Source organism: Neoarthrinium moseri (assembly GCF_022829205.1).
Source record: "Neoarthrinium moseri strain CBS 164.80 chromosome Unknown scaffold15_Wmoseri_CBS_16480, whole genome shotgun sequence".
NCBI lineage: Eukaryota > Fungi > Ascomycota > Sordariomycetes > Amphisphaeriales > Apiosporaceae > Neoarthrinium > Neoarthrinium moseri.
The window spans coordinates 298044-314533 of record NW_026055129.1 but is presented as its reverse complement, the minus strand read 5'-3'; the positions used below and the strand labels follow the sequence as shown (position 1 = coordinate 314533).

The window sequence follows — 16490 nt, the reverse complement described above, 5'->3', positions numbered from 1 at the left end:
CCGTTCGGAGGTGACCGATCCCGAAACCGGGCTTCAATAGCGGGGAGACGCTGCCGCGATCGAAACTGCCTAAGTGTATCTTCAAATTGTCGATGAAAAAGAGTCAGGGGTATTTCGATAGGAGCCAGAGTACAGAGTACTTCAAGATTGAATATCTGCGACTTGTGGTAGATACAGTAAGCAGGAGATAGCTCAATATTTTCCAGCTTTGTTAAGAGTCAGCTTGCAGACTCTTGGGTACAGGAGTTCCAATAAGGTTTCATTTTTTGTTTTCTTTCTCTTGAAGAGAGCTATAGGCAGTGCAGTCGTGAATATATACAATGAAAGGATGAGGCTCGCGTCCCTTAACGTCTGCCATATGGCGAAAGAGGAGTTATGGTGAAACAACGCGGCATTCGAAGCAAGCACTTTCTAGCAGGTAAATACCTTTGGGCCGGGTACGGTGTATGTCTGAGCCTTGTAAGCATCGTAAGTGATCCCAGGGTCAGAGCCGGCGTAGGCTCCAGGGAAAGCCACAAGACCAGATGGATTAGTTGATCCGCCTCCCGTGACCTGCAATTGGTGGCATCCGGGGTAAAATTGGGCCCCAGGGTATGAGTAGGACGCGTGCAAGGCAATTATCTCGTGGCGAACGAGGTAGTAACCCGCCGAAATGCAGGACGGAATGGTGTAGGTGTAGCCGGCATTGCCTGACTTCATCAGGGATGTGTCACCCCAGGTGTCGCTCGTCCCAGTGCGGCCGCTCTCGGCGATCTTGAACCAGACCTTGTCCTTTCCGGGCATGTAGCCAGTGCAACCTATTACACTAGTGAGCTGGTCCCTCGTTCATTGCGCTGAGATCGTCTTACCAGAGCTTGGGCACTTGGCCATATAAGTGACAACAGGCCCAACATGGCTATCAGGCCAAAGGGTCCAGTGTAGAGTCACCTTAGAGCCTGCGGCGGCAGGAGCATGTAGAGCGGCCGGCGATGAACCAACAATACCCCCGTCAGTATAGCCACCGCATTGCAGATCATCGTAGGTCACGTCGGTCACCGGGCCGTTTCCTTGAATCGGTCGAGAGATTCTGCTAGGCTATGGTGACAATACATAAGTTTATATTCATCCAGTGAAATAGAGAACAATGCATACCGTAGGTGAAGTATAGGGGTCAGTGTATGGCTGATAGAACTGATAGAAATTCCCGCCGATAGTCGCGTTATCTACGTATCCATGACCTGCGACCAAGGCAGCGCTGCCAAGCCCGAGGAGAGTAATTGTCAGCTTCATATCGGCAAATTTCGGGCTCAAACACTTCAATGCTGAGTGATGATCAATAATAGCGCCAGCTTAGCAAGTAGGGAATATGAGCTACTCTGCTACACTGGGTGGATGGGAGGTATAACGAAGAAAACAGATCGACAGCACCACGCCACCTTTTCTTTTATATAGGATCTCTCTCGTCTCTCCATTGCTGGATTATCTTTGATTTGAATGCCTTACCCTCTTGCCGTCACTCATGCTCGTTAGATGTTAATTGCCCCAAGTTGTGATCACTGGGTTCATTCTCCCCCAGCTTTATTGGCCAGTTCCACTATCACAGGGGAAGACTATGGTCCTAGCTTGTTTACGTGGTGGAGAAATTGATAGTCTGCACCCCAGAACCATGTCTCACTCACAGGTCCAATCAGGGAGTTTCTCGTCCAATAAGTTGTCGTTACAAGTTAGGCGCACCACCATTTTCGGCAAACGGAAGGGAAGGCAAGGGTCATTTACCAAGCCAGAGCGCAAAATGTGCAAGGGTTTTCTGCTGTTTAACGGCCTTCACCATCCGCATTCGTGGTGGTTGGCGGAATTTTTAGCCCCTGCCAAACAAGAGATGGCCCCATATGCTTGGCGAATGACATCGCTTACTGTTAACTTGAGACGGACTAAACTAGTATTTGCTTCCCAGTTCAGTGGTTGAGATATATCAGTTCTCCGAGTTCCTCTATCATGTCCAAGGTTTGCTTTATACACACTGTCTCCGACATATCTCTGGTATCGTCTCCAAAGTCATTTGGTGGAATTTCAAATGACCATATCTCCAGCTCATGTCCAACTTTACCATCACTACTCTGGGTTCGCATCATGAGAGTTCTTCACGCCTTTGTTGACTCAGCCCGATACCCAGTAGCGACGTTGCAATACTCTAAAACACTCGTCGATATTGAACTTCGTCTGTCGCTCGTTTCGGTTATTACTTCATACTTCTCACTGATGAATGATCCACCCCAACTGCCCATTTGATATCGCCTGGATCGCAAGACCCATGATACTTTCTAGCCCACGTGGTAATTCTTATGTGGCTCCTACAATAAAGTCAATATAGAGGTGCAGTCCGAATTGTCATCATAGCCATTGAAGTGTTACGTCGCAAGCGAGCAGGAGACTGAAATGCCTGCTACCAAAGCAGGTGGCCATCTCAAGCGCTTGCCTCTCATAGCGTACAGGTCACTTTAAATACATGAGAGCGCCTCTGAGCGGCCATTTGTTCGATAGGTCTTGAATGACTTTCCACTGTTTATCAAAGTCTGGTATCATGGCTTATCGGCGTGTCCAACGCACGTTCGAATGAACGAGGTACTGGCGGTTGGTAGAGATCAACTAAATCTATTGATATGGCATGAAAGCAAGATATAATCACAAGTAAGTTTCACACGCGATTTGATAGTAATGACTACCTTAGATTGGCAGCTCGTCATAAGATTAAATCACTAATACCCGAATCAGTAATATCTCCAATCACTTAATAAGAAGGATAAACGGCAGCGCCATCAGAAGTATCCTGTGTGTAACAATGGCCAATACGCCACCTTTAAGGTAGTACTTCGACAAGCACGAACTGTGCAGCTATATGAATGAGAAAGAAAGATTGCGCTCTTTTCCATATAGGGTTAGTTATAGAGCGCTATAAGGCTTGACGATTGGGATTCCGTCACTTCAGTAATTGCGCGACGACTGCTTCAGCCATTCGGATACCTCTATATAGTCACGCTTGTTTGGGGAAATTACCAGTCCCAAACAGGGAGGTTTTTAGTCGAACTCCATGCAGTTCCCCGAAGACCAATACAAAGTTTGTATTATGATGATTAAATGCTATTTGACAGGATAAGGACATCAGCCCACGCGACAGGTGAGCCTAGCACGGAGGAATTATTGCCACCTGTAGAACTTTGTCATATTTAACGATGCAAGTGCAGGGCATCTCCAGCAGGACTTGGACTAGGCTTGGGGCTAGTGCTTGGATATAGAAGATATCTCAGAGTTTGATGATAAGTTTAACGAGGGTTTCCATTTTTCCTGTTAAGATGGTCGCGAGCGTTCTGTTCGGAAAGACTAATACGATGCAGTATTGATTTTCAATGTTTGTAACAGAAAAGTACTTTGGCCACATCAGCTTCACATACGACGACGAGCCGCCCAGTCGACACCTAAACGACGCTGCTCAGCGAATACAAGGCAATATATCGCAACGCTAGGGTAGTGGGTGAGAATTGTCGATACCTTCCGGAAACTTGCATGTCGAAGTGAGCCTGCAAAGTCGAGTCCTGCCGACCATTTGTCTTTATAGGTAGGCTTAATCGCTTCTCGAGTTGTGACCAACTCCAGGAACTCCAAGTGTAGTCAGACAGGAGTTCTTCGGCAACCTCAAGATGTCAATTCTACATCTGCGGCACCCTCGGACTACTTCGAAACTCCTTGTCCTTGTATTATGAGACTACGTTGCGCAGTTATTATGGTGCGAGAGTTTTGTTTTAATGCTTTGTTCTACTTGAAGAGAAATTGACGGTAAGAGAGTAATACTATTGAGATCTTGGAATAGTATAGTTCTGATGCTCTCTCGCAGAGTCCAGAGTATGAAGGCAACTGGCAATTATGGGGAAACCCTCATGTATGGAATTAGTCAGAGTTTGTTCATTTCGTACTCTCTCATCTGCGTCGCTAAAATCACGAAACGGAAAGGTCAAGACCATATGTTCAGCTATTGGAACGACGTGCTGTTGCCTTTGCGCCTGAGACTATGAGTTACTCCTAGTAAGTTGCTCGTTAGTGTATACCGAATTATAGCGAACAAGACTACACACCAGGATGTCAGTATGCTCGCTAAGAATACCACACTCAGTAGATGTCGACATGCTCGCAATCTTCACTTATTCGGTAGGGACATAGAGTTCGCGCCTGTAACCTCGGCCGAGTAATTTCTGTACAACGTTACTTCTGTTTCTTATTCAGTCTGCATCAATCTCAAAACAGCGCGCTTTGCGCGGTAATAGGCGGGAAGCTGTCTGGTGATCAACGACAGGGGTGTGTCCTGCTTCGCCACAAAGCCACTAAGTCCCAGGTGAGACACATTCTTCACCGAGTGAGACACCACAGCAAAATCGCAAGGTACGAGATCCCTGGCTTCTTTCTCCCACGAGGCAGCCACGATCGCGATCCTTCGTGCGCCGAACCAGCCAGGGGAAATCAACGACGAGTCTTACTGGTCGTGGGTGGCTCCCACCTCTGAAAATCTTGGAGGAGGGGCCGTCGGCACTCCTGCGGCGCGGAAAATAGAGCATCCTTCTGCAAAGGCAGGCCAGCACGGCCAATCGCGTCAGTACCAGAAGCGAGGCAAGGAAGATGCAGTTCGTGTCTGTCCCCTCCCCTGCAAGACCTTAGGCAGATAGTGGTTGACTGGCTGGCTAGCACCTTAAGCCACCTCGTGGTGGGCTTGTTCGGGGGGTAGCAAGGGGCTGAAAAGGTGTTCAATTCATTTACCCGCCCTATAGCGTGTCGTTCCAGATGGTCCACGCCGCACCTTTGGACGAGGTCGGCGATTTTCAAATAATCAACGAGGTGCGTCGTGCTGTACAGCCTCTCCTACCAGACGTAGACGACTACAATTTCCTATGCATTTCAATGTTTCAAACTTGTACCAAGGATCTACTGTCTCCGCGGCCATCTTAAACTCACTTTTGCATGCTGATAGATTTCATCTTGCCTTTATCCAAACTGCCGTATACAGCATAAGGCAGGAATCTCTCCCTTTTCGGACAATATTTCACACTTGCCACATTGAATCCTGCTGGTTCCGATTGAGGACAGGACCGGCCGCTCATGACCCCACTAGCTTACAGGAGACCTGTGCCGCGTCACTGGAGCGAGCGGGAACGGCATGTTTCCTGCAGGAGCCCCCCTGCTCAAGCCCCATCACAGCCTATCCGACATGACCGGTCGAGGTTGCATAGGGCGAAAAGCTGGCTTGGCGATTGCTGATTGCAGTTGCGATCGCCATGGCCAAGCCTATAGCTTGGCACGGGTTACTACACGGGTCTGCACGGGCCTGTGCGAGTATGTGAAAGCTTGAACGCTTTCGCGACGCTTCTAGGTACCTCATCTCCCTAGAACTAGGACACTATCGAGGTTGCGCTCTGTCTTTCGAAATTGGCTTTGGCCGTATGAAAATCCTAGGCTCGGCAGCTGCGGAGCCAACAAGGCAGTATCGAACCCGGTGGCGTTGACTCTTACAGTCTCATCTCCGAGGTGTCTTTGCTGCGGGTGGCTGCCAGAAAGCCTCGTGCGAGCCGCTCGGGGCACAGTCAGGCACCAAACATGAGCCGAATGGCCTGGTCACTACTTATCGAGGCAACTATGGGAGTGCCGCGCGTCTGCTGAGGTTGCAATTTACTTCAAGGTGTGATGGAGCACCTCCGAGCTGGGACGCATCCGGTATATCGACTGTTGTGAGGTAGCCTCCCACGACTCGACGCCTGTGCCGCAATACTTGGCAAGTTGGTCAACATAGTCCCGTGACAATATCTGTATCTCAAGCCGTTGGGTTCTGGACCTGTCAGGTCATCTTTGTTAAGCAAGTTGCACAAGTTAGACCATCAATGACCATGGACGTCCTTGCTTTGCATTCTGGAGGTGTAGGGATGGTGTCTCATGAATCGTCTCATCAACCACCATGACGATACGATGTTTCTGAGCGGCTTCTTGACCATGTATGTTGTACTGTATGCTGTGTACAGTTAAGGTTCGATGTACTAAGAGCCCCTTAATCTAGCCCACGTGTCATGACAAATTGGGAATTGAAAGGCCTGCCAAGCGCGAGGTAGCGATGCTTCACGGGGAACGATTGCGTTTGGCCTGCCAATCAGCTTGCTAGCGAAGGGGGAACCAAGTGCTTACACCGTGTGATTCGGCCTAGACCCTGAGGATGAAAGCATGGGAACCAATAATGACCATACCAAATGCCTTGGCAGGACACAATTCGCCGTCCGGAGCCGGAGCCAGCACCATGTGAACATCTGCACTGTATTCTACAGTCATGCGAGAATGTGGCACGGATAGTCTTGATCAACGTACTCTCGTGGGTTTTCCGGCCGCGCTTCGAAGTGTTGGTTGTAATCGTTGAAGCCTTTATGGTGTCTCTACGACTATATACACTAGTCTACTGTACAGCATGCTCGTCCTGAGGGGGCTAAACCTATTATTCTGACGCCTCTAAGCATGACCGGGTATCGTTGCTCCATCGCTGTGATCGTGTCCATTTTGATCGTTACCAATGACTCCATCCTGCGCCGTGAATTCCAAAAGAGGTCTACCAAGGGTCCACCCTTAACAGAGTAAGCCAACCAAAAACCCAACGCCGATCGCTATGCATATTCCAATGATTTGTGTACTTCCATGCGGTCGGAAAAAAGAACCCGCATCATTTGACGTCTCTGTTGCTGCGGGTAACGCAGACGTTCCCCTCGGCAGGATTACTGTACTCGTTGCGTAAGGTTGCGCAAAGGTATACGATGCCGATCCCACTCCACTTGGCCCGATTGTCAACGTCTGCCCATCGATCACGGTGGTTATTGCAGTCGTTGCCCAAGTGCCGATGGCAAACGTTGTGCCATCAATAACCACTGCCGACCCCCCAATCTCCGTGATGGTAGCACCGCCTACGATTTCATAAGTCGTCGCTGTTGGGGCTGCTGTTGGACCGCCTAGAGTCACCCCGTGCACGGAAACGCCGGTGGGGCCAATGAGAATAGTGTCGCCATCTACAACCTTGGTGGTGACACCGGAGCCTGGGCCGTAGGTAAAGGTGGTGCCCTCCACTACAACTAACGAATTACCGATGGCAGTGAGTAGTTCCCCACCCAACACAGCTGCTTCTGTTACGCCGGCGGCCTTGATGATAGGAATGGTTGCGCTAGGGAAGGCGATGCCTCCGGGACCAAGCGTAATAACTTGGCCCTGAACCACCGCTGTTGAGGGCGTACTGCCCACCGTGAAGACTGTACCATCGATCGTTGCTACAGTGGCACCGTAGACAACCTGCAATCCCCCAATGGTGGTCGTTGTAGAGGTTGGTATGAAAATTGCTCCACTTGCCGGCCTCGTCACCGTTGCACCAGCACCAATAACTTGGCTTGGATCAATGACAAATGTATCGGTCCCGACAACGACTGTCGATGTCTTGCTTTGAGGGCTATCGGTGAAAGTTTCTCCATTGATGATGACTTGCGTCGTTTGGATGATGACGGTAACAGCCGTTGACGATGTAGGACTTTGTTTGACAGCTTCAGGTGTACTTGTTGTGACGGGCGGCGGCCTGGGTGACGAGAGTCGGCCATATTCTGGAATTCCTGTAGGGTTATCATCACCATCTGGTGTGTTATGGTCCTGAACCATGGTTGTCCCTCCACTACCGTAATTCGGAGGCTTTTCAGATGAAAACACGACGACAGGATTTTTGTCTGTCGTGTAGAAGGTGATCGTTGAAGGTGCTCCTCGTACTTTAGTCGAGGTCGCAGCAATGGTCGATGTCACTTCAGTCGCTGTGGGCGGTGGCCTGCGATTGCCATCTCCATCTCCGGTTGAGGGGTAAGTGTACTGTGAGCAAGTCTCGCCGGACCCACCACATACCGAGACAGACAGTCGACCGGTTGTCTGAGAGCATACGGGCGGTGTGGTAGGGGCTGGGAATGGGGCCGTGTAATCACTAGGAGGTCCGGTCCACGTAGTAGTCCAAGTGTGAATGGTAGACCATATCGTAGAAGCGCCGGGATTGGTTGCGACACAGCTTTGAGGGTTGTCTGTGGTTATGCCATCATCCCTGTTTTGTGTACTATCGTCTTGCGGCGTAACCACTGGTGACTGTGGCTTGTAGGTCACAATAGTAATGTTGTAGACAGGACTAACTGTAGAGTTTGGTACAAGGCTGCTTCCCGTGCCATTGACCGGATAAGGTATCGATGAAGTAGTCAACGGGTTCACAGCCGCGATTGTGCTGGTGAAAAGCGTTGGCGAAGATAACATTGATGATACCAGACTTGATGCAGAAACCTCTAGTTGCGATTCGGATATGAGGCTACTTTGCCATGTTGGGGAAGTAGTAGGACTGGATCCAGCTATTAGAGTTACAGGTGCACTTGGTCTTGGCAATGCTGTAATCGACCCGAGTCCCTCAAGAGTAAACAGTTGGTTTGTCGATGTGGATATTGTCGTAGCCACGCTACTCAATACAGAATTGGATTGCGGTATCGACAGCGATGTCGACGGTGAAACTGCCTCGGTTGGATTACTTGAGGTAGCAGTGGCCGGGATTGTCTGGTTATCCGATAGCATGCGACGTGCAAAACGACCCCAGTGAGGCTCTAGATGGACGTTAGTATTGCAGACTCAAGTACGGTGAAAATGCCTCCACTGACCTGCTGTAACTGGTTGCAGGCCATGAACCAAGAGGGCTACGACAAAAAGCAACGCGCGGTCCATGAGCAACATGGCCTCAACTTTTCGAGCCTATTTTGAAGGCCGAATCCTTGAAGTTAAGACCAGACCACACGCGCGAGAAGTGTCCGAGACGTTTTCAAGATGCCGCCAAGTATGCGAGCATTCGAGGATGGAGTCGCAGGTGTCTGGTCATAGGGCAGACATAGTGGCACGCGAGCTGGCAGTGGACGAGTGAAGAAAAGCCCAAGACTATGGCAGTCGTGAGGGAAACGAATGACAACCGCGGTATAGGCAATCTACGTAGGTCATTGTGGGTAGGATTAGGACGTGGAGGGGGATAAATGGCAGATGTCGCGAAGCGAATGGCTTCTAGCTTATCCCAAGCCCTCGTATCAACGGCATTTGCTTGCAATATCAGAGAGATTGGCACTTGTGTGGGTCGACTCATTTGAGATGCTGACCTGGCCCAGGGCCGGCCAGGGGAAACAGCCGGGGTGGACTGGGTTGTCTCGGTCCTCAGCAGGGTCATGACGGGGCCACTTGAGAACGGAGCGCAGCCACACACCCGCCGTCTGGTAGCTACCAGTAAGCTTATCACCCTAGTTAGTCTTGGAGCAACCGGGGGCTCTTCAGCGCAATGCATGGTGTGCATACTTGGGCTGAGATCGCAGATCAGCTCCAAGTTCCAGGCGGAGGGACACCGTCGAAGACTTTGGAGGCAGGGAGGGTTCCGCAAGTTGCGATGAGCACGACGCCGTAGGGTCTGTTCTCCGAAGAGGTCGGGGAGTCTGGTAGGTGTCATCGCTTGCAAATTAAGATGGAAAGTCCTTTGCATGAAAACGACGGCAAGCCGTTTTGGGTCAGCTCCGCGTATTTCGTGCATACGGCCATCTGACCAGAAGACAACCTGCTCCGTGTGGTATGGCACTTTAAGCGGCCAGACGGCTTGTCGGGACATCAGGGTCTCTTGAGGTACGCGGGTACTTTGGGGAGAGAAGACACGGAAGGTCGGTGCCGGATCTTCGCTCCAATCAGACGTTCAATTGGGGGCCAAGATAACTCAGCACGGGTGGTCTCTGGCTGCTGACACTGGTGACCCTAGCCCTCACTGACTCTGGTTCAAGCCAGCTTCATGGGCTCCAATAAGGCCATAGGAATTACCTGATGGAGATTTACAATAGAGGGGAAAACAGCGACAGATGACACGACACCAGAGTGAAAGGCATTCATCAGGATTCACCAGCAGTACGTTGAAGCGAGGTAACGAGGCACTCGTTCTCTCGGCCCGGTTAGCCTCGTGGTGGCGATATGCTTCAAGCCTTCGGGAAAACGCTAAAGGGCTTCTAGTAGGTCAAAAGCAAATCATAACACAGCGCTGGGCCCAGCCAGAACAGCAAAGAAGAATGATAGGATCAAATAGCCAATGCCGAACAGGTGGTTTCGAGGCGCATCCAGTGGCTGAAGCCTTCCGGAGAACCGCTGCTGGCTTGAGTCTGGTCTTCCTCAAGCCACTATGTTGATTAGTTATATTGTATCAAGACGCTGTGGTCCATCCTGGTTGCAAACACCTATGCCGTATGAGCTGACGAGCCTCCGAAAGGGAATTTCTCTCCATCGAGAGTGTCTTGGTTCACAACTTCGCCATACTGGGTATACATTAACGTCAAGGGTTCGCATAGCAACCATCGGGTTTGGAATCAAGGGTCATCAAATTACCCAGGCGGCCTACTTTCGCCTGGGGATTCTCCAAGATTTCTGCTCGCGATCCCAGTGCCATGGTTACAGTACCTAGGCTATCGCCTGTTCGAGCCTTAAAGTCCCCAAGATTCGCAGGGATCAGTGGCTTCAAAAGGCCATCCATTGGTCTTCAAGGCAGGGGTTTCTTCAAGAAATGCTAGTCGGAAAGCGCTAGAGAACGGGAATGGCGTACCCACACACCGGCACCGGTAGCGTGGACGTGTCCTCTTATGAATCCCAAGAAGACAATTACCGAAGCATGCCAAACAAACTATCGAAAGAGACGCGCACGCTTCTCTGCAAGCTGGCGGAGAACAGCAGATCACGCGAGGCGGCACACGCTCAGGACTATGCAATGGGGGGCCGGGAGAAAAACTTGCATTTGGACGTATCGAGGCCGAAGAGGCGAGCGAAAAAGCTTTACGGCCATAGCGTCTGGATACCCAAGTGCTGCCTTCCCAATGGATGAGTCTCGCCTATTTACACCTCAGCCTAGAACGGCTTTGGCGGACTCTACAGGTATGCCATGGGCATTTTGCACGTAACCCTGACTGGTGGACTGGTGCACTCGGTGCCTTGCTGGTTGTAGGGTCGGACAACGGCCGCATTGGACGGTAGCCTTACCAAATACCAAACCATGAGTACCTTAGCTATGCCGATCATGGAAGGTGACCAGGGCAACATACGCCGGCTGGACGCACCCCCGAGACTACATAGCATCCCCAGGTGCACAACAGCACCGCTGCTACTCGCCTTCTTGCTCACTTCCTTACATGACAGAAGACAGGGCGAGCCTCCACTTGTTCTTAGCTAGTTTGAAGACTTAAAAACACCATGCTGATCGTTGTCCAAACGCATAGCAATCGCAGCAAGCACCAGTCATGACGGCATGACGTTTGGTTTGACTGATAGCCCTGAACATGTAAGTCTCGCCGTGAACTAAAGTCTGGCTTGTCGGCTATTGAACATGCATCTTTGCGACTAGCATGTCGAAATGAATGCCGACACTCTTTACAAACAATCTTCTTCAAACACAGTATTATGCAAGCTCAGGCGGGTCCTTCCTCTGACTCGAGACACAGACATTCGTCAAAAGTCAATAGTCTCCGGCCGGATTTTGCAATTTGTACTATTGGGACGTCGTGAGTTAAACGGGACTGCAAAGTTAACCTCTTCAGTCGTGACATAGACAGGCTGCAGCCGAATCCAAGTGAGATAGGATTTTCATAGCAGATATCACCATCGATGTACTCTATACTCACTATAAACTACGGAAAGAGTGCTCCGTAGCAAGATTACCATACCATTACGAATACGTACCATTGGCAGCACTGCGACATACGTATGATGTTTAGAATACTTCTTTACTTTATCAAGCTCACGCCATTTCTTGAAAGGATGTATTTATGAAACGTGCGCTGAACTCCGCGGCGAAAGCATGAGACTGCCCAGCACGGCTGTGGTACTTGCGTCAGACCATCAGAATATGCCCTGCCCAGCACGAGAACACATCCCATCCGCCAGTACAACACTCGATTCATGCAGTGTCGTCCTTATCCCAAGGAAACGCAAAGTATCTTTGTATCCTTTTGCGGAGAAGCTATCATTCGACATGTCGGCAAAAAGGGAGTTACTCTCATTTAACCAGATGTACAATGTGTACAAGGAATTGCCGTGGGCGACAATCTTCAGCTTCTTGCTACCTACCGGCAAGGGTCCGCATTGATTGGCCCTGAAATTGAAGGTCAATGTCGAACCCATCCTCTGCGACCGTTGAAACGGGCGGACCAATCGGTCGCTTGCTTCAAGGCCCACAGGCTTCCAGCCGTCTTCAAGCATACAGACTTTGTGCGTATGGGTGTGTATGCTGACACGGCTTGCACGGAATGTCCATGCAAGAGACAATCAATCGACGAGTGGCCAGCAATCCACGCAGCAACGTTTTGAGGGGTTGTCGCGAGCCATCGGCTCATTCTGCTGCCCCCGACCACCGTTCCCTTGCCAGACCTTGCTTGCCCCATGGCGATGCCGCCCGCCCACGGGAAGCAGCCAGGTTGTCTGCAAAATCGGCTAGACTAGTACGCACCCGAGCTGATCTGAGCAGACAGTATCTGATTCTTTGGATCGGCAGTGCTCAGTTTTGCAAGGTTAACATGCCATGGTGGACGGCAATCTGAACCTTGGCCAGATACGACAGCGAGATGAGAGATGACAGGCCCCCTGAAGCTTCCTTCCTCAGAGCTCATTGATGACAGCATCAGAGCTGACAGTGTGATTGAGTCGGCCTCGCCAATGAACGTCCTGTTTCGCCTGGCCCTGACAACGCGCTCCACGCGCTCCACAGGCCGTATGTCCTGTTCTCAAAGCTCAATGGTGACATTCCGAGAGATTCCCAGCTGGAGGAACCCCAGTGCCGCAGATTTATGACAACAATGATGAGATCATAAGGGGAAGGCGTTCTCAGTTACAGCCAGAGTCTGTCGCCAGTCGACGAGATATGCCATCCTACATAAGTAACTAGTGTATGTAAGCGCCTCAATCGCGTGTCACGGAATAGAACGCTACAGATCCGCGAGGCCGGGTGTTCGTACCATAATAGAGGCTAGCTCTGCGTCGACTTTGCTTTTGCAGCTCACCGGCCGGGTGTCGGTTGGTGCTCTTCTTAGCAAAACGGGCTTGTCTGGCGGGCTCCAGTCAGATGGCTTCAGGGCCCGGCGATGCTAGAGATTTAGCGTGAGCCACGCAGCCATGGGGGCGTACCGTGGATCTTGCGATCCCTGATATTTTCCTCAACTGTCCCTTTAGCCACCGACGCCCCCTGTTCATCACGCGATGTGCTGGCTGGTGCTCATGCTGGTCGTCTGAAGTGCGGCACCGTCTGCCACTGGATAGGATCCCGGCCGGCTACCCTGGCCAGGAACCCACCTGCAGAATTTAGAGGGTGCCCTGTACTTTACTGCCGGAATTGCAGGCTGCCCGCCCGTCTGGGTTTCGTTATCGTTTCTCTCCCTCTCCATGCGCGCCAGTGACGGGAACTCAGAGACGACACGATTGGGAACGTTGAGCATCACGAGGGCCGATCTGGTGGATTTGCGACTGCGAATAGCCTCGTGCTACGCACCTTCTGGGCTTGATGGACTCTAGCATTTCAAACTCCCATTAGCCCCGAATGCGTTCCTCGGAAGCGCATCCGTAACCTCACGCGAGTGTGCGTACGGCCGCCACCGGGAGTCACCACGACTCGCGACAATGTTCCCGACACATTCCACGGCTCGCATACTAGGGGCCCTACTTTCTATATCTCGTTTGGTCCAAGCAGATGTTGAGGCGTTATGGCTGGAACCGTCCTTGAAATGGTACGGCGTTGACGGCAATTGGTCTTCCATGGGCCTATTTGTTGGCGAGCCAGCGCAACAAGTCGACGTCACGGTTAGCACCTGTCTGTCCGAGATCTGGGTAGTAGAGACTACAGGCTGCGGGTCAAGTAAGGGAACATCAACGCGGCTGAGCATGAATATGAACTAATTAGGGGGCTAGGTGTCCTCTGCGAAACCGCTCGTGGGGGCCTATTCGACAGAAGGGCATCCAACAGCTGGACATCCCTTGGCCCATGGCAACTTGGCCTGGATTACCTAGGACAGGGCGGCAACGGAGATTATGCAATGGAAACAGTCGTCGTCTACGACAGCGTATCCCGATGGCAAACGACTCTCCAAAAACAGGTTGTTGCCGGCATCAATGACACCGACTATTACACGGGGTTCTTCGGCTTAGGCATTACTCCAGGTCGTTTCGGAGACACAGTGGCGCCGAGTCCTATATCTGCCTTGGTCGAGCGCGATGGTACCATTCCGAGTCATAGTTATGGGTACACAGCCGGTGCGTATTATGGCGGCCCGTACGGAACACCATTGTCGTTGACACTTGGTGGCTACGATGAGAACCGGTTTGTCTCTCACGGTACAAATTTCAGCTTGAATCCGAGGACAAGATTGCCGGAGGTGCTTGTCAGAGGGGCCACTGCAACAATCGGCAGCATTGAGAAAGCCCCAACTGCGTGGACATCAACTTCGGTGCCACTGATGTCGTTCAACGAATCGGTTACAGCAATCATCGATAGCTCGACCCCGTATCTTTGGCTTCCAACTGTAGTGTGTGACCGGTTTGCGCAAGCGCTCAATCTAACGTGGAATGACACATTGGATCTCTACACATTCACCGACAACGCAGTATTCGAGAGCTTCTCAGACACAGACCTCTCCTTCACGTTCTCCCTTTCCAGCGCTGACAACCAGGACAATTTTGGCCGCCCCTTCGACGTGCCTGGAGTTGTGAACATCACAATTTCGGCCAACGCGTTTGCTCAAACTCTTCGTTACCCCTTTATGGATGTGTTCCAGTATGGCGATCGCGCGGTTCCTTATTTCCCGCTTCGAAGAACCGATTTTGGGAATCAGATGATTATAGGGAGATCATTCCTACAAGAAGCTTACTTGAAGGTGAACTATGAGGCTAGCACGTTCTCAGTTCACCAGGCACTGTTCCCCGACAATCCGGCACGCAATAAATCTATTGTAACAGTGAAGTCTTCGGAGAACAGTCCCTATCCAGGCCCGGCGACGGCCTCGGATAATTCGGAAGGACTGAGCAAGTCTGCAACTGTAGGGATTATCATTGGTGCATGCTTGATTGTATTATCAATATCCTTCACCGTCTGGTGGCTGCGACGAAGGAAGCGGAAGCAGAAGAAAGCGGTGAACACGGAGGTGGATATCAAGGACACAGACTCATCGGTCGAGCCCGAAACACCACGGACGCCGGTCGCCCGGATGTTCTCGCGGATTACAAGGAGGCTACCGGGAAGAAGGAGCCGGAGAGGTGTTGCGCACGAGATGTCTGGAGATAACACTCAACCGGTCGAAGTGGGAGGGGCCGAACGGTATGAGCTGGCGGTCCCACTGGAGCCGGTGGAGTTGGATGCGACTGATGCTCATTCGATCAACGGCACCACGGAACTGGGGACAGAGGAGACGCATGAAATTAGTTCCTATGAACTGGCACGCCGGAAAATGGAACGGCAGCTACAGGGACCAGTGCCGGAGTACACCCCCGGTCCATCCCCGCTAGAATCGCCGATTGAGGGAGCAGAAAAGAGCTTTCAGGACATCAGTCGTGTGCCGCACTATCGACCCTCGAATCGTTCGCTCCGTTCGGACAGCACAAGTCTATCCCCAGCATCTACTCCTACACACGACAATTACTCGTACTCAATACCCTCTCCAATGACACCTTATGGGGAGTGGCCTACAAGTCGGATGCCGGACTTTCCATCACCCGCTTTCAATCCGCCGAGTTCATTCTCTCGGTCGCTCTCCCATTCAGGCTCAACGTATAGCCCGCCGTCCCCGGGCACACTCGATCATCGGCCCCTGAGCCGGTCTGCATCCTCAAGCGGATCACCTCCCTCTACCAACGCCTCACTCATGCCACCGGTGCCCACATTTCAACGGGCACCAATTGACCCCTCCAAGGTGGTGTGCCTAGGTCCCTTGCCTAACAACATTCGCCCGCCGCATCCGACATCGATGCCACGCCTATTGAACCCGGCTGGCCACGCCTTCACTCTCCCGACGATTCCTTCAGCGGCGGAGTCGCGGCGGGAGTCGACAGCCGACACGCTCGGGAGCAACTTCACGGTAGACGAGGAAGCTCATATTCGAGATGAGATTGAGCGAAATGGGACTTTTGGAGAGCCAGTGGCGGAGGAGGAACCAGAACTCCACTCTGCCCGTTCATTCGGCACACTCGACGGGACCGATCTGGTGCATATACCGCAGCCGACGACTCCGATTACTGCAACACCGAACACGGGACGACTAGAGACAAGAGTCGATCTTGTCCACGTGCCGACACCGGTAGATCCTACTGTGGTCTCCAGCTCTGCCGCTCAGCGCCTCAATGGTTTCGACTTGGTCCATGTGCCGCAGCCAGCAGAGAAGCGGTATAGTTGGGAGCAGTGA

General features: G+C 51.7%; 3 protein-coding genes across 3 annotated transcripts; 1 reads left to right on the top strand and 2 right to left on the bottom strand.

The window, feature by feature from the left end:
* Positions 1-411: 411 nt before the first annotated feature.
* JN550_005122 (uncharacterized protein) lies at positions 412-1269 on the bottom strand (the record flags this gene model as incomplete). The annotated part of the gene is made up of 3 exons (XM_049316714.1): positions 412-797; positions 849-1074; positions 1132-1269. 3 exons carry the CDS (start codon positions 1267-1269, stop codon positions 412-414), a joined length of 750 nt encoding a protein of 249 aa, XP_049172923.1.
* Positions 1270-6624: 5355 nt separating this feature from the next.
* Positions 6625-8784, bottom strand: JN550_005121 (uncharacterized protein; the record flags this gene model as incomplete). The annotated part of the gene is made up of 2 exons (XM_049316713.1): positions 6625-8657; positions 8712-8784. The coding sequence occupies 2 exons, from the start codon at positions 8782-8784 to the stop codon at positions 6625-6627; spliced, it is 2106 nt and encodes a 701-aa protein (XP_049172922.1).
* Positions 8785-13719: 4935 nt separating this feature from the next.
* Positions 13720-16490, top strand: JN550_005120 (uncharacterized protein; the record flags this gene model as incomplete). Its single annotated transcript, XM_049316712.1, has 2 exons — positions 13720-13954; positions 14008-16490. The coding sequence occupies 2 exons, from the start codon at positions 13720-13722 to the stop codon at positions 16488-16490; spliced, it is 2718 nt and encodes a 905-aa protein (XP_049172921.1).